Here is an 18,042-nt window from a genome sequence, read left to right on the forward strand (position 1 = left end):
ATCAAGACAAGCAATTGTTTAATTAAAACATATTTTAAATATTAGAAAAAAATATACTCAAGTACATGAAAGTTTATATTTACACCCATGTATAAATATGTAAGATTTTAAATTAAATACCGCCCCTTAAATTTGTACATAATTATTGAACGGCCAAGCTACCGAAGCGATGTTCAATACATAAGCACACAGTTGCGATTGCCAGAGTGGTGCCAGATGTGGTTGTGAAAAGGGATTTGTTTATCATCAAAATTCCGAAAGTGCAGTTACAATTAATTTTGACAGTCAGTGGAAGATTGCCGAAAACATTGGTAATGTTTCAATTATAGGGTCCCAGCTGATTGAGCACATCACTTTATTTTAATTGGATAACTTATTTAACTAGTTAATCACATAGGTAATACATTAGTGTAAAACGAAGGTGGTATGCCCTTGTTCTACGAGAACAAAGAGATTACACCTGGATCTAGATTGAAGTTATTCTGTAAATAGTTATCAGCAGCTCAGTTATCATCATTTAATCGACCATCGCTTATCACTTGTTCCTTCAACGCAGAGTGGCTATCTTGTGTCCACGGCATAATCACATCACTCTTTAATTTCAGTTTCTGTTTTGTTGTAGATACTGACGGATTTTACGGAGTTATAATTCTTCATGGTGCAAGAACATTTGAAATTGCTTACAGCACCAGTGGATCGTGCCTTTGCTGGCAAAGCACCGTGGCAAATTGTGGCCATTACAACCAGCACGGTTTTGGGGGCTATATGGCTGTGGGAATTGCTGAGTGAAGATGAAAGTGAGTATAATCTTAAAGTGGTAGCTAGTGAGTGTATATTTCGATAAGATTAAACTTGCTAGGTGCTTATCGGGTGCACTTTGATCGTTATGGCTTTGGTGGCCTGTGATGATATGGAAAAAGTGAAAACATAATTTTAAAATGATCGAGTAATTTATTTCCTCTAATTATCATTATTCAACTGAATGGTGCGAACAAAAAATATCGTTAAAATTCATTCTTAGGTAATAGGTTGGAAAAACTCAAAGCACTTGATTTCCACTCTCAATGAATCTTTTTCCTTCAGTTATTCTGACATACATATATCCACACTTACATGAGGTTGGAGGAAGGACAATAAGATTCTCAAACAGTTGAATTTATGAATAATTTTTAATAAAATTAATATCGTGCCCAAATCAGATACAGAAAAAAAGTACCATTACATAGTTTGTAATGGATAGGATATGCACAGCACTAAGAATCATCAAATCTATATCTATATGAAAATGTACACTTTTGTGAGCGCATAGCCTCAGAACATCCGATTTGTACCGATTCTATTTCGTATAACTAATTTCCACGCGAAGAATCATAAAGCTTCTTAAAACATGGTAATTTTTACTGGAATTGAAGTTTTGAAATTTTTGGTTTTCCATACATTTGGTTTTTGGGCAAAAAAAACATCACGAAGTTTGCCGGGTCATTTATAAGATCTACGTAACTTTTTTGGGATCATTAAATATGTTTATTACTTATATCCGATACAGTTCTTACATTTAGGGATACAGTGTGGTTTCGGTTTTGTCACTTTCACTTTTTGACAAACTAGACAATCTCAAACTTTAATCATATTTTAAAATTAAATTAAATCATATGCTACACCTAGAATAGATAGAATGCAGCATTTTATAAACGGTGTGATAGGCATTAGCTTGAGTTCTCATTTAAGTTTACAGTAACAACTATACTCATTTTAGGTCTTTACTCGCGCTTCAAACGGAGTTTCTTCAAACTGGCACGTCGAATTCCATCTGTTCGTCAAAAAATAGAAACCGAAATAGCCAAAATCAACGAGGGTTTTACCAAAGATGCCGCACAATACGGTCAATTCACCACTGTTCTGCCACAAGATGGTCTGAAACAAGATCAAATCTTGCAAAAAGTTGATGAGTATCTTGCCCTCGGTCACTACAAATGGAAGGAAGGCTTTATTTCCGGGGCGGTATACTATTTCAACCCGGACTTGGTGAAGTTGGTGACGGAAGTGTACGGAAAGGCATCGTACACTAATCCATTGCATGCGGATGTATTCCCTGGAATTTGCAAAATGGAAGCTGAAGTGATTCGCATGACGGCAACACTATTCAACGGTAGTGCGAAGGCATGTGGCACGATGACTACGGGTGGGACTGAGTCCATCATGATGGCTTGCAAAGCCTACAGAGATTACGGACGAGACGTGAAGGGTATCACAAAGCCAAATATCGTATTGCCAGTAACAGCTCATACTGCTTTCGATAAGTCTGCCAAGTACTTTGGAATGTTTACCAAAACGGTGCCAATCGATCCTGCAACTACTGAAGTCGATGTTAAGGCTATGGAACGAGCGATCAACCGAAACACAGTCATGTTGGTAGGATCAGCTCCGAACTATCCGTACGGCACTATGGACAATATCGAAGCCATTGCCAAGTTGGGCAAAAAGTACAACATCCCTGTACACGTGGATGCCTGTTTAGGAGGATTCCTGATTATTTTCATGAGACGTGCTGGATACGAAGTAAAACCATTCGATTTCAGCTTGGATGGCGTTACCAGCATTTCTGCGGATACTCACAAGGTATGTTACAGAACTATATATATATATATGTAGACTCGTGACTTATCGATTCATTTAATCCTTGCAGTATGGATTTACTCCAAAAGGATCATCAGTGATATTGTATTCGGAGAAAAAATATCGTCATTATCAGTACACAGTAACGACTGACTGGCCAGGAGGTGTGTACGGTTCACCAACTGTCAATGGATCTCGTGCCGGTGGAATTATTGCAGCCACTTGGGCCACGATGATGAACTTCGGCCTCGACGGCTACGTGGAAGCTACTAAGCGAATAATTGACACTGCTCGCTACATAGAAGCACAGTAAGTTGATAACTGACTTCAAAGATACAAACAATACGTCACATGAATTTGTTTTCATTAAACGTCTAGGCTTCGCAAGGTCGATAGTATTTATGTGTTCGGTACTCCAGCGACAAGTGTGGTGGCTATTGGGTCGAAAGATTTCGATATTTTCCGTCTATCCGCCGAGCTGAACTCCTTAGGGTGGAATCTGAATTCACTTCAGTTCCCTTCAGGGTAAGATGTTAGAGTTGGTTATCCGTATATTTTTCAACAAAAACTTTCTTATAGGATTCACATATGCGTTACTTACATGCATACTCAAGATGGAATTGCTGACAAGTTCGTGAACGACGTCCGCACCAAGGTCGCATTAGTCATGAAGAACCCGGAGAAACCAGTGGAAGGAAAGATGGCTATCTATGGAGTAGCTCAAGCTGTGCCTGATCGGGAAGTGATAGGTGATTTCACCAAATGTTTCATCGACTCCATGTACTACACACCAGACAGCCACTAATGTGAAGGATGTGATGTGCATAAGGCACGAAAATGTCGGCATGATGACATGATCAAGTCGCCGAAGAATGTGCCGATAATGCATTTAAGTGTTAAAAATAACTGACTCATAAGAAATATATTTATGAAAGTTGAAACTTGTGTATTGGAGTAAATTAGCAAAATCGATCAAGTCTAAGTGGGATTCAACGAGCTTGAAGAAAGATAAATGCATGGGAAAAACTGTTTTCTTTTGGCCGTGTTTGGCCCTCAGATTTTCGGTCCAGCTATGTAAGCTTCTAAAAAGCTGTTTAGATGTGTAGGATTCTAGTATATGACATAGAGGAAGTAGTCGTGGTCAACAACCGTATGTCGGAGCGAAAGGCGTTTATCTCGGTAGGTGATTGCACCATTTAGTCCAAGCGATCGCCCAAACATCCCGGGGTAATGAGTGAACAAGGACAAGTTTCCGGCTTTCGCCACGTTCTGGATACAGGGTTCGCCGTAGAGCCTGACGAGCTCGTGGTTCATTCTCCGCCTATGTTCGAACACTCCAAGTGCTTGCAGCTCCTCTTCCTGCATGGTTTTATTGGCGTTTGTACATGGTACGTTTGATGCGGGGGTGAATCTTTCTCGACAGCAGCTTCTTCTGGAGCCCATAGTAGGCCGACTTCCACTGATGATGCGTCTCCGCATTCACCACCGAACCAACTTTTGTCGTTTCACGTTTCAAGCTAGTGTACAGGTCTGCTGACAATAACCATATCATCCGCGAAGCAAACAAATTGACTGGGTCTCGTAAAATCATACCTTGGTTGTTTAACCCTCTAATACCCAACCCCGCCTTTAGACGGGGTACACTTTGCAAATTTGTGTATTTTTTGTAGCTCGAAAATAAAAATGATTTTATTTTTGGTTTAAACCTTGGCTCATAACACGCATATTAGGGAAGTTCTTTATGACTTTTGAAACAATTTTGAATTTTTGAAAAATATTTGAAAAATTGTATTCTTATATAACCTACAAATGCCTGGGGTTAATATAACGTGTAATATAAAAAATCGTATCTCTAATATTTTTCTACAATCAACCTATCACAGAAGAAGAGCCTGATGGTATTGAAATAATTTCCAATCTGTTTTTCCGTTAGTTACACGGAAAATAAAATATGCTTCAGAAAAAAAAATAAAAAAATAATATTTTCAAAAGTACCGTAAAAATTTGATTTTTTATTATTGCCAAAAATCAGTACTCAGGAGAGGCTTCAAGAAAAAATAAAAAAAGATAGGGATGTTCAAAAATAAAAATTATAAAAATTAAAAACCAAAATTCATAGATTTGCGAATAAAAATAAATAATTGCCCAAAACGTGTTTAGAACGATTTTAGATAACGAAAAATGATATTTAGATCGAAAATAAAAATTTGGGTATTAGAGGGTTAACCCGGCTCTCCGCATGACACCTTCAGCGCGATGTTGAACAGCACGCACGAAAGTCAATCACCCTGTCGAAGTCCCCGACGGGATTCGAACGAACTAGAATGTTCACCCGAAATCTTCACGCTATTCTGCACACCGTCCATCGTTTTTCTTATTAGTCTCGTGAGCTCCCGGGAAAGCTGTACTCATACATATTTTTTTATAGCTCTTTACGGTCGATGCTATCATAAGCCGCTTTTAAAATTGATGAGGATTTCTGGGGGATTTGCCGTACAGTAAAGGTTTGGTCCGTCGTTGAGCGGCCGTTGATGTAACTTGTGTGTGTGAAACTGTTCTGTTTCCCAGATTCTGACAATCAGCTGATGGAAACAAGTGGCCCATTCTGATGAGTTCAGCTCCAATACCATCCTCACCAGCCGCCTTGTTATTCTTGATCTGGTTGATGGCATCCTTCACTTCCCCCAATGTGGGAACAGGTTGGTTTCCTTCATCCGCCTTGCTGACGTACACTGAGCCTATTAATCCGATTATATTTATCTGGAAAATCATATACACGCATCAGAATTCATATTAGATAGGTTTTATTAACACCCAATAAAGGCTATATGAAGGTCCAACGAGGTTTAAATAATAACCATATGGAAGTCGTTTGAATTTCACATATAACTTAATGGACATAGCTTACCCATTGAGTCATTAAAAAATCAGATACGTGTTATATGATTTTCTATTATGAAAAAATCTGTGTTCATATTAAGTGACACGATGGCGGCCACTACATACAATTTGCTGGCAGATTATAGATTTACGACAAATTCTTGCAAGCTTTTAAGGGTAAGCTAACAAATACCAGCTTTTAAATGATTATATAGTTTTAAGTATAGATTTTAGAATGTGGAACCATTATTTACTGCTCGTTGGAGAATTTCGCTTCTAATTCCATACAACTGAGAACTTTATGTAGTTGGTCTAGGTGAGTTGTTTTATTCGGCAGTTAATTTTGAGCTTAAATTTTGTTAACATGGTTTTATTGTTTTAGATTTTGTACCGACCATGCTACAGTTAAAATGTTGTTGTTTAAGTTCCAGTAGTAACTGAGATGGCTTTACAGGTAGTGGATCCGAATATCCGGATAATTTGAAGACTGGAAAAGTACTTGGTTCCCAAGAAACAATTTTGGGCGGTTAATAAACATGTCTGCTGAACTAGTGCTTAACAACAGCTGTGGCTGTTGAACAAAATTATATGCTGTATAAAGTGATGATCAAATGTTGCATAAATTCTGAACAGCGCTTTTGTTCCTCACTTTCATGTTATTTTAAAAGCTCGTTGAACCAAAGTTGATACAACGTTGGTTAATAACTTAGTTTGGTTGTCTAATAGTATCTCTTTAATAATAGAGCTGTTTCTAGCGATTCAGATTCTGTTGTTCCATACGTGACATAGAGTTTACATGCTTTGACAACACTTGTTTCATCAATTTTCAACAATGGTACAGAACTACAGTGAATTTAAACATGTTTGCTTGAAAATGCTTTAAACTCAACGTTTTAACCGACTACAAGTCATTGCGCGAAATCTGAAAGCTCTTAAACATACAATTAAAAACCAACTTCCCAACAAACAGTTTTTGTCTTGATAAAGGTTTCTCAAAGCTGTTTTATTAGTTGTTTAATAACTGTCTTAATTAAAAAGAAATTATTATTCAATCGTTATTCGCCCAGAAATGGAGAATCTATTCAATAACAACCATTTTATTAACGTTATATAGTGCATATTTATTCAATGATCTTACCTCGGCCGTTCAACAGTAGTAACATTATAAGTAGACTCTAAAATGTTTATTCAACTTCAAACCACCAGTTATCCATCGAACTTCCAGAAATAGTTGTTCAGCGTGTATCTACCAGGGTTCTATAACGAGTAATAACTAAATTGTGGAAGAAAAGTTGTAGAAGTGTAGAAGTCTATTGCCACCGTTATTCAAAATAATAGTCTTTGTACAGTATTAATTCAACTACATATTTTGATAACGAGATTATTCGTCTATTGTGAAACTGTAATAAAGCTGATAGCTTCGATAAGTATTGCTATTGAGACCTTTTCACAAACAATGTTCAACAATGGTGTTTACATACACCGAAGGCGAGGAAAAGACTTAGACGATGTTTAAACAACATATGCACGATAACTTGTTCGATTATCTTATTGTATCTTTAAATACTGCTTTGAACCTGCAGATGTTTGTTACCTTGTTTGGAGCAGTTGAGTAGCATGCGCCTGTAAATCGGAAGGTCCTGAGTTCGAGTCCCGGAACCACAAAAATGGTTGAACAATTGAAATTCAATAATTATGCATCAAATTATAGATACACAGATTTCAATATGTAATAAAGTGTACAAATAGAAACATTTTTTTTATATTTTCGTTATCAAATAAATATTGAAGAAACATCTAAGAAACCTCTTTTGCTACGTTTATACAACCAATTCTATAAATAAATATGATACCCATTCAAGTCGAACAAAGCACTAAAACAAACTGTGTTCAGCATGTTTTTCCGTTGAGCGAATGTTGAACAAGGGCTTCTATTTTGTGTACTCATGATCATAAGTAATAATTGCATCAACAACTTTTCTTCGACAATCAAGAAATAACACATCATGCAATCCTATTGAATAAATGTTAAACTAGCATCTTATTATGCTCTATGGAAATCTGGTGGTTTAAATATTGTATAAACATTGTAGTAGCTATTTATGATGTTACAACTGTTGAACAGCCGTGGTAATATCATCGAATAAACATGTACTAAATTACGTTAATAAAATGGTAATTGTTGAATAGATTCTCCATTTCTAGGCGAATAAGGCTTGAATAATAGTTTTATTTTCACTAAGTCAATGATAAAGCGACTAATAGTTTAATAAAACAGCTCTGAGAAACTTTTCTTAAGGCCAAAATTGTTTCTTGGGTTCCTCTCAAACCATGTCAACGAATAAATCTTCTTCGTAGATTATAATATGTTATGTTGAATAAATAATTTTAAAATGTACAACTTGAACGCATTTTTATTGTTGAAATTTTATTTCAAATAATCATATAGTAAATGCCATTTGAAAACCATTTCAGTTTTATTTAAGAAACAATTATTATCTATATTAGTTTCGGATGAAAAGTATATGATTTTGTCTATGATACCAACTTCCACTGGATTCCATATCCATCGTCTTTATGGTTAAAAGGTATGTGATTTTCATAATGAACTCTATCTATACGATTTCTAAATAAGAGTTAATTGAAAAGCATTATGGAAAAAAGCTATATGTTTTTGGTAATGACTTGAACATGATTACTTCTCACAGTGTAGTCATGTCCTCCGCTGTCGTGACCCTCTGTGTTTTTGTTCTCCGGGCCAGTCTTCCCAAACGAACACCAAACACGTTGGTTCAGGCGGTTTGGTACGCTCCTTGTACTCTCTTCTCGTGTGTAAACCGAAACGCTCGAACCTGATCCTAAACACAAACATGTGCAAAGTGAACATCGGTTTGCACACCGCATAATGGTCGGGCTCAATATAAAGGAGCGGCCAAAACTAGCAAAACACTCTTTTGAGATTTTTATGGTTTTTATCATTTTAAAATATACCTCATGTATTATATTTTTATGATTCCTAATTGAAATTGAACTGAAATTTAAATTTCTTTTACTTTTATGACGTCGAACTGACAGAAGTCAAAAAAATGAAAAATGTAACAATAAAATAAACTACAAAATTCATATTAAAGGAATGCAATATTTTCCCAAAATTACGCACTATCTGAAAGCTTATGGTTCAACAAATATTTGGTTGAAGCTTAAATACTAATACTGTTCAATTTTACATTTTAGTAAATTTGATGATTTTGAACATAAAAAACAACTCTTGTCGCGTCATGTCGCCGCCATTTCGAATACTACACTTTAAAATGCATCCTTAGATCTTACAAAAAACGTTTAAATTTTTTGCAGAAATTTGCTGTTTTGCAAGTTAGAGCTATTTGAATTATTCAATATTTTCATACATTTTGATGCTATTTTCCATACAAATTTGATATAAAATATATTTAACCACTCTTCATACATATTTTGATAAAACTCGTTAAAGTACAAACAAAATTTGTGCTTTCAGCCAAATTTAATTACATTTCTAATAAAAAAAAACTTTAAAAAAAAGTTACGTAATATGTGAATAACCCCTAAGGAAACAATAAAAACGCCAAATAATATATTCAGATTACACATTTCATCGCTTAAGGCGATAAAACTAGTTTTGGCCAAACTTCGTTTTTTCCGACCATTGTTCACCGGTTTAAAAACCGGTCCATTTGAACCTCGATTGTCACCGCGGTTCAAATTTTGGTGCAAATCATCGGATGCTGCAAAAAAGAAAGGCAGAAAACGGTGAAACCCACGCTTATTAATTTCTACTTATCGTGTCTTGTTGTATGGTATAGTAAAATCCTTTGTTTTTTCATTAAGTTACCGCTAAATGTTACCTAAATAATTGTCTTAGGTGATCTACTTGAATAAAACATTTATTCAAGCCTCAAGAGTATTGTGATTTGTGCCAAGAAGTTCTATATATGATCGTATGAATTTATCCGCGTGGATTTCAATCGTTCTTTATCAAAGCAGACATTGCGCCATCAGTTGAACCTAAGTTTAAACCGAAGTACACATGTACCGGGTTTGGCGTGGTACTCCGGTACAGAGACGCAGCGCGTTTGCGATTCAACGCAAGTTGCAAGGTTCAAACCAAAGTTTAACATCGGTTCTGTTCATGGTAAGACTGCTGCGGGCCTTTCAGGTGCTCATCGTAGTGCTGCTCTGCCCATGACTGCATATCAGTCACATTCGACATTTTTAACAATTTCGAGTTAATACCGTGGAGAGTCATCAAATGATGCATACTTTCGATCAATTTATTAAAATCTGTGATTTTGTTCTAGAAAATTCGAAAAAATACCAAGTTGTTTTGTCACACTGATAATTGTAACCGCATAACAGTCACATTGTGATTATGCATGAGCCTCATAATGTAGTTGCAAAGAAATTTCCATCAGAATTTTTTTCTGCTTATTCACCCAATATATAACATGAGCTGTACAAATTTTCAGCCTCAAATGAGCACTTTTGAGTTCCTGGTAATTTTTTGAAATTTTAGTTTCTTCCCATACTGCCATAAAATTCACACTTGATGTTCCATTTACTCAATGCCTACTTTTGTCGAATGTTACAAATATGCAGTTATGGGCAGTGCTTCCATCTTTCGATCACGTCATGTCCGTCCGTCAAGATGCTTCCATCCCTATTCCTACACGCAAAAAATATGTGCGGTAAAAATTACCATTTTAGGGGGTTAACTTAAGCGCTCGCACCGGAAATTTTCAGCAGACCAGAAATGCGCTTGATTTTACCATGTCTGTAGTCGAAATCAGATTGTTGTAAATTATTTCTGTCAAATGTACCAGTAATGTGGTGGGATGTACCGTAAATATAGTAAATTGGTCTGAAATTGCATGGTAGTTTCAAGAATGGGCGTAGTCAGCTAAAATTGTAATTTTTACTACAGAATTTTTTCCCGTGTACACATTTCGGCTCGCGACACGAAGCCTTTACGGGGTGCGTTGAGCTTCTCGTAGAACTTTTGGTGTTTATTGTGAACGATGCAGCTGCTCAGCTGCAATTCAACAAGTTGCCACGTTGAATATGCCAGTGAACGGGCATCTACGACTATGACGGCTCTGCTTAGGAATTGGGGAAAATCTGGTCGAAAGCGCTTAGTTAGAACGAGCAGAAACCTCATTACACCCTAACATTCCCTCCCCATCCCAACTGACTGTAAGGACTTGGCCGGCGCCGTTATTGATCTGCTAAAATTGCACTTCGCGAGTAAGCGGAAACTTCCATCCCTTAGTCATTTGGATCCTAGTGCAATTCTTACCAGTTCCGATCAATCACGGAGTAGCAACCATTGACATGTACAGTCAGTCTATGCTATGCTATCAGTTTGTAATAATACTTAAAACAGTAGCTTGCTGATGGTAATTTGATGGTGAAACGTGTCAAAATTCATCATGAAAGTTGACAACGACACTAAATGGACAACTGCTACGTGGAGCGCATGATAATAAAAATAACAACATTTTTTGCATAAAATACATTCTGTATGATTATATCTTCAACTTTCTAATAGAATACTATTTTGAAAACTTTTCCTAAATGAGCTATGATGGAAGGTCCCACTTACCGTAATCTGAGGTAACATTGATCATTTATATTTTAATTTATATTTCTTTAATTTCTCATTTGAAAATGCAAATATCGCAAGTTCTATATTTTTAAAACTTAATGAGATAACTTGGCATGTGCCAAAAAATCACCTTTTTCTACCCGACTTGACCCAGTGACCCACCGCAATAACTCAGACTACAGGAGTATTCCCGAGTTCCTCCGACAACTTTAAGAAACTAGATATGTGGGCCAGTATACTGACAAAAAAATATTTGAATCCGTTAAGTATTCGCTGAGTGGTAAGGGTTTTAGTATTTTTGCTTTCACTCAGGCCTATACGGGTTAAATTCGGTCAAGGATCCTTCCTGGATGGAATTTTTCTTGAATTCCCAGAATATAGAGTATCTTAGTGCTTGCCTCACGATATACAAATGCAGTCATGGTCAAATGGCAAATTCCGTCACCGACAATGCGAAATTGAAGTGGAAAGCTTTATTGTCTTCTCTGGAACCCACACCATTACCACTTTATCTTCGTAACGTTGAAGGCCAGTCTGAATCACTTTGCTTCACCCTTCCGACTGAAGTATGTTTCCGTCATATTATTAAAGTTGCGTGCTACAATGACGATGTCCTCGTCGAAACCATGTAACTGGACAAACTTCGTGAAAATCGTAACACTTGTGTTTTTCAACGGTCTCCTTATTACTCCATACAAAACTGTATTGGGATTCAAGACTAACCCAGCAGACTGACTGATAATAGCGGTTTAGTTTATTAACACCGCGCAGCTATTCAGCAAGACAATGATGAGGGTCGTGGGTGCAAATTCCACCGGTCGAGATTCTTTCCGTTCAGGACATTTTGATTACGTCTCAGGGCATACAGTATCGTCATTTTCCATACGATATACACAAACAAAAATGATAAGTTGACGAAAAAAGCTGTAGAAGTACTATACAAGAACACTGAGCCAAGAAACAGGATCAGTCTCAGCATGGATTTTTTGTTATAAAAAAGAAGAAACATTTGTAATTCTCGGTATATATCAAGGAGGTTCTTCTTTGCAATCAACCGTTACTAACGATGTAAACTGCTGAATTTTCAAATGTTGAATCCAGAAAATTCAATCTATCGACGTACCTGGAACCTAAAACATTAGACAACAAGAAAAATAATTTACACGCTTATATTCTGTACTGGTTTTTAGATTTGTTGATTCTGAACAATGAGAAAAATGTTCCAATGCATCGGGCTATAGATAAAAGGGCGGCACAAACTACCAAAAATGATTTTGAGATTTTTATGTTTTTTTATCTTTTTAAAATATACCTAATGTATTTTATTATTATGATCCTTGATTCAAATTGGATTAAAATTTTTAATTTATTTAACTTTAATGCCACCCAATTGGCAAGAGTAAAAAATCGAAAAATGTGCTAATCAACAAAACTACAACATTCATGGACTAGGTATTCAATGGTTCAACACTTTTATCGAGCATAAGGATGGAAACAATATTTGCCTGAAGTTTTAGTACTATTCAGTATTTCACTTTTGTAATTTTGATGATTTTCATGAAAAACAACTCTTGTCGCGTCATATCGCCGCCATTTTGAATAGTGCACATCCAAAAGTATCCTTAAACTTTACAAAAACCTACAACTGGTATAAAAGTAATATTTGATAGATAACTTAGGCATACAAAGTTCTCCAAAACGTTCAAATTGAGTTTATTAATGGTACGATTTTAGATTTGGTTTTCTAATAATTGAAGTTCATGAAAATGGATTGGTTGCATATTGGTCTTGTAGGTGATGCCACAGCCGGAATGTCTCTGTTGTCGATGCATCCGTTATCATCAAGTTTTGTCCGATATCCATAATCGAAATGCCATCGTCACTTTCCTGTACTGTCGGCCATTCTAAATTCTGCAATAACGGGTCAAAATTCGGTGTTGGATCGCTGTAAAATATACGATTAAATTTTGCAGTTCTTCACTTGTAACGTGACGAATATTTACCTATATTTAGCAAAATTAGTCCACATTCGTACCATTCGATCGCTAACGGTGAACGCATGGCTTTCAGGTGGAATTTGTGCTCCCATTTGTTCAGCCAACTCGAACAGATACGGAATTTCATCGGTATGAGTCGCACCCGGATCTGTTATGCCGAGAGATTTCTTGAACAGATTTAAATCTCCATCGTACGAAAACTGATAGTAGTAAACCGGCGCTTGGCTCTGGCCGTGAACTTGAGCCGTGTAGTGAATAGGAAATAGGAACATATGATCTCCATAATATCGACTCCATTCGAAGAATAGGGCGAGACTCAATTGCTGGTTATTGAAGTAGTGTTGGCGGAATGCACTGCTGACTGCTGCAGAGGTTGGAGATGCGGTATAAATGTTCCAGAAAAAGGGTACAAACAAATCATGATTGGCGTTGAACTGTGCGAAAACAGTTTGATCAACCGCAAACTCTACGGTAGTGAAGAAAGAGCCTTCAAGATCGTTATAACCCATGAGAAAAGGAATAGTATGTTGTCGTGTTTGCATTAAGCTCATCGGATCAGTAGTCAGCGCTCTAAGTTCTGGAGAGTTTACTGGTTCAACAGTAGGCGCAAAATCCAATGCCCGCAAGAATCTCGGAACTGGTATCGTCAGCAAAGCCTCTTGAAACGGAATGAAACTACTGGCTGGAAGCATTCTAAGCTGGTCTACGTAATTTGCACTATCGCTTGATAGGCCGAAGAAGTTAGCCAATCTATCAGCATAAAATCTAGGATTGGTTTGAAAGGCAAATGGTACTATTGCTGTTCCACTTTGAGCTATCGCTTTATGAAACAAACCATTTGCCATGTCGGAAAGGTACAAAAAGTGTACCAAGGAAGCTCCAGCTGAATTCCCGATTATGGTAACGTCGTTTGGATTGCCACCGTATGCAGCAATATTTCGTTGTACCCACCGAAGCGCTTCTATACAATCTTTGAGGCCCCAGTTTCCTTGAGCATGCTCATCTCCTGTGCTAAGGAAACCTAATGCACCGAGTCTATAGTTAATAGTTACAATTACTACACCTTCTCGGACTAACTTTTGCGGGTCGTACACTTCTGCATCTCCGAATCCAGAGCTATAACCGCCGCCATGGATCCAGACCATCACCGGCCGTTGTCCAATCAGTTCCTGACTATAAACATTCAAGAACAGGCAATCTTCGTCACCGATGATCTCCAAAGTTAGAAGTTCGTATTGAGGACAGAAAGATCCGTGCTGGCTGGCATCGCGAACCCCACTCCATCCCGGATGAGGTACCGGATTTCGAAATCGAAGATTATTAACGGGAGGCTGCGCGTAAGGTATACCTTTAAAAGAATAGTAGGAGCAAAATAATCCGCACGATTCGACAGTGCCTTGGATTTGACCAGAAGGTGTAGTTATCGTTGGTCGATTTTGTGCGGATATTCCCGTAATTAATACAGCAGCAAACAGCCAAAACACGTCCATCGTACAATAATTTGTAGAACAAACTGGTACATATGTTTTATCAAATCGGTAACTCTAAGCATGCGATAAGATTGCACACTGTACTAGGTAAATGCCATACACACAGCCCAAAAGAAGTCGATGTTTTTCAAAATAAAACCGCTTTTTTGTTCTTAGCCTCTTGTCTAACGAGTCCTATACCGGCCGAGGTACGGACAACCATAGGGAAGATAGGAACTATAATTTTATGCTGACAGGGAACGAGAGGTTTGCTTCTAAATATAAAACGTCTGTTCTACATGTTAGAAGTGGCTCGCAACCAGTCTTCAAAAAAAGCATGAGCGACGCTGAGCTTGTGAGCGATTTTCGGCAGTGCGCGTTCAACCTAAGCACACGCTCTCTTTTATGTTCATGTTCGACGAAAGCGCTGAACTTGGAAGCACAGCATGAACGAGGTGCAAGTGAACTCAGACTTGCTTCTCAGGCTAGCAACTCAAGCGCGCAGCTCAAGTGCGTAGCTCAAACGCACAGCTCAGGCTCGAACTTAAGCGCAAAACTTCGTTTTGTACCTTATCTCATTCGCTTTCGTGTGTGCACTCTGCAGACAAAACAGATAGCGGTCTATGAGAATGAATATGAGGATGGTTTTGCTGCCATCCTCAGCCTTCGTCAGCAGCACCACACTCGTGCTGTGTATTACTAGCGAATATTACCGCGTGTGCTAAATACACAAGGCGATCGATATATTTTTAAATTTTGTGTGGGACAAAGTTGTTTATTTCATGGAGTAGGGAGCCTACTCCTTTTCCTGATAATTTTAATTTACTCCGAAAGTTTTTTTTGTAATGCTACAGAGCTCTTTTTTAACCACAACACGTCGCACAGTGGGACGAAATCAAAAAAAGTGGGACATGTGTGTTTGTGCTGAAACTATTGGGTTTAGCGTTTCGACATGTTCTACAAAGTTTCATCATTTGTTGAGTACTTAATTTAGACACTGAAAAAAATTTCACTTAAAGTGATATACACTGAGAAAAAAAATTAACTTTTTTAATTATTGTCAAAATTGAAAACTGTCTAAAGAAGTATTGTAGGCGACATCATTTCATGAAAGTTTGTCGAAGACAGGAAAGCTCTATCTCCTACACTGACGAAGTTAGGGGGTAAAAATGATGGGTACCCTCTTAAAACTCATATTTTCTCCATAACTTCTAAATTTGAATTTTCACATTTTTACAATGTTCTACAATGTTTAAGGTGCTGTAAAAATACACATTTTTGCCGAAGACACTGAAGCGCTAGCTCTCCATTTTGAAGATTTACGAACGATTTTCTGATTTTTTCTCATCAAATTTAAGTGTGCATATCTTGTAAAGTTGCAAGTAGTAGCAGCTAATTTTAGCATCATGCTGTTCTTCAATCTATACCCTTTTAATATTTTTACGAATAATTGCGGGGTCACGCGGGGCTCATCGCAGTTTGTTTAATTGAAAATTGTATTTCCCATAATTAAATATAAATTTTTGCAGTTTTTTATGTATGTGGTATAGTTTTTAAGTAATGTTAACGCTATAAGAATAAAATCAACTGATCAACTGATTCAAAAAACTACAATCTTAGTAATAAAAAAAAAATGAATTGCAATCCTAAGAACATTAAAACATAGAAAGATACAAATTTGTTTTGATAGCTATCAATGACATTGCTTGGATATCTATCATAGCGTATATCTGTATATGTATTGATTTCCTAGATTTGCAAAATTACAAAAAGTGACAGACGGTATCTAGCATAGGGACAAAATTGAGTATTTAAGGATTAATAAAACTGTGTTTAACTATTAATAAGCCTGATACACTTGAAAAAATCCGATAATTTTCACGGAAACAACAACTTCTCCTCTATAGCCGTGTCAAATTGAAACTTGAACAGTAAACATTATAAATTTGCCGTTTAAAATGGGCCAAGAGTTAAATATTATAACAAAACATTAAAAAAAATTAACAGATAGAAAAAAACATTAATAAAAATTTAGAAAACATACATTTATTCATAGGAAATACAATTTTCAATTAAACAAACTGCGATGAGCCCCGCTTGACCCCGCAATTATTCGTACATATATTAAAAGGGTATAGGTTGAGGAACAGCATGATGCTAAAATTAACTGCTACTACTTGCAACTTTACAAGATATGCACACTTATATTTGATGTGAAAAAATCAGAAAATGGATCGTAAATCTTCAAAATGGAGAGCTAGAGCTTCAGTGTCTTCGGCAAACATGTGTATTTTTACAGTACCTTAAACATTGTAGAACATTGTAAAAATGTGAAAATTCAAATTTAGAAGTTATTAAGAAAATATGAGTTTTAAGGGGGTACCCATCATTTTTACCCCCTAACTTCGTCAGTGTAGGAGATAGAGCTTTCCTGTCTTCGACAAACTTTCATGAAATGATTTCGCCTACAATACTTCCTTTGACAGTTTTCAATTTTGACAATAATTAAAAAAGTTAATTTTTTTCTCAGTGTATATCACTTTAAGTGAAATTTTTTTCAGTGTCTAAATTAAGTACTCAACAAATGATGAAACTTTGTAGAACATGTCGAAACGCTAAACCCAATAGTTTCAGCACAAACACACATGTCCCACTTTTTTTGATTTCGTCCCACTGTGCGTCGTATTGAAGTGCTTCTTATAACAACAGAATGTCTACTCGGTTACCGAAACGAAATTCCCTGATATTTCCAGGTTTTACAAAATAATTCCAGGTTCAAGAAATACTCAAATTTTATATGGCTAAAACAAACTAACGACAAACTTTGAAATGTTATTGATTAACCCCTCTACCGGCAGCTTCATTTTTTACTGCACGGATAAAAATCTGATTCCCACACCATGATTTACAAGTCATGAAACTCATAAATTGATTAGGCCATGATATCAGAACGACAAATCATGGTTCCTGGAGTCATAATCATGATTCTTCATAAACGTAACATCCAGATCGACAACACAAGAGCTGCACTTTGCTTCAAGTCATTCGCATCGATCACCCTTCATTCATCACGATAAATTAGTATTATGGTTAAGTACGTGGCTCTCAATCAGAATGTTCTTAGTTCGAATCTTGCACTAGAAAGTTTTATTTTTTTTTTGTTTTTATTTTATCGGGTTGGCTGACAAAAATATAAATAGATCCGAAATGGATGCGCGAGCATTCGATGCATGATTTGGAGCACACAGCTGCGACTTGTGTCGCGTTACGACAATCTGACTCATGATATCGTGAGTCCAAATCATGGAGTATTTTCATAAGATTTTTTCACAAGATCTCAAAAAACTATTCCAGTTTAAGAATCTGTGTCGATATGAATCATTGGTGATCTAGTTTTGAAGATATTCCGATGTTCCTTGGGGGCCCAACATTCTCCATATAA

At 36.7% G+C, this 18,042-nt stretch overlaps 2 protein-coding genes across 5 annotated transcripts; one reads left to right on the top strand and one right to left on the bottom strand.

Annotated features, from left to right (window-relative positions):
- The first annotated feature begins 195 nt into the window (after window positions 1-195).
- On the top strand, window positions 196-3,557 carry LOC110673984 (sphingosine-1-phosphate lyase-like). Of its 4 annotated transcripts, none has more exons than XM_021856892.1 (6): window positions 196-311; window positions 623-797; window positions 1,757-2,619; window positions 2,687-2,925; window positions 2,995-3,141; window positions 3,196-3,557. In XM_021856892.1, the coding sequence occupies exons 2-6, from the start codon at window positions 656-658 to the stop codon at window positions 3,419-3,421; spliced, it is 1,617 nt and encodes a 538-aa protein (XP_021712584.1). In that variant the 5' UTR covers window positions 196-311; window positions 623-655; the 3' UTR covers window positions 3,422-3,557. The 4 variants fall into 4 exon arrangements, with proteins under 4 accessions (XP_021712584.1, XP_021712583.1, XP_001656538.2 ...); XM_021856891.1 differs by having other exon boundaries at window positions 197-397; window positions 606-797; XM_001656488.2 differs by having other exon boundaries at window positions 197-397.
- An 8,732-nt stretch (window positions 3,558-12,289) lies between these two features.
- On the bottom strand, window positions 12,290-14,658 carry LOC110681126 (carboxylesterase 5A-like). Its single transcript, XM_021856897.1, has 2 exons — window positions 13,138-14,658; window positions 12,290-13,079 (listed from the first exon to the last, which is right to left on the bottom strand). Exons 1-2 carry the CDS (start codon window positions 14,619-14,621, stop codon window positions 12,893-12,895), a joined length of 1,671 nt encoding a protein of 556 aa, XP_021712589.1. The 5' UTR covers window positions 14,622-14,658; the 3' UTR covers window positions 12,290-12,892.
- Between the last annotated feature and the right edge of the window lie 3,384 nt (window positions 14,659-18,042).

Source organism: Aedes aegypti, unplaced genomic scaffold, assembly GCF_002204515.2.
Source record: "Aedes aegypti strain LVP_AGWG unplaced genomic scaffold, AaegL5.0 Primary Assembly AGWG_AaegL5_hic_scaff_445_PBJ_arrow, whole genome shotgun sequence".
NCBI lineage: Eukaryota > Metazoa > Arthropoda > Insecta > Diptera > Culicidae > Aedes > Aedes aegypti.

What these genes read in the sequence shown, in the direction of transcription:
- LOC110673984 (XM_021856892.1), top strand. Translation starts at nt 656, where the DNA reads ATGGTGCAAGAACATTTGAAATTGCTTACAGCACCAGTGGATCGTGCC. An exon ending in TTTCTGCGGATACTCACAAG is followed by an intron (nt 2,620 to 2,686) that starts GTATGTTACAGA and finishes TAATCCTTGCAG; the next exon opens with TATGGATTTACTCCAAAAGG. An exon ending in TCACTTCAGTTCCCTTCAGG is followed by an intron (nt 3,142 to 3,195) that starts GTAAGATGTTAG and finishes ACTTTCTTATAG; the next exon opens with GATTCACATATGCGTTACTT.
- LOC110681126 (XM_021856897.1), bottom strand. Translation starts at nt 14,621, where the DNA reads ATGGACGTGTTTTGGCTGTTTGCTGCTGTATTAATTACGGGAATATCC. An exon ending in ACTAATTTTGCTAAATATAG is followed by an intron (nt 13,080 to 13,137) that starts GTAAATATTCGT and finishes TATATTTTACAG; the next exon opens with CGATCCAACACCGAATTTTG.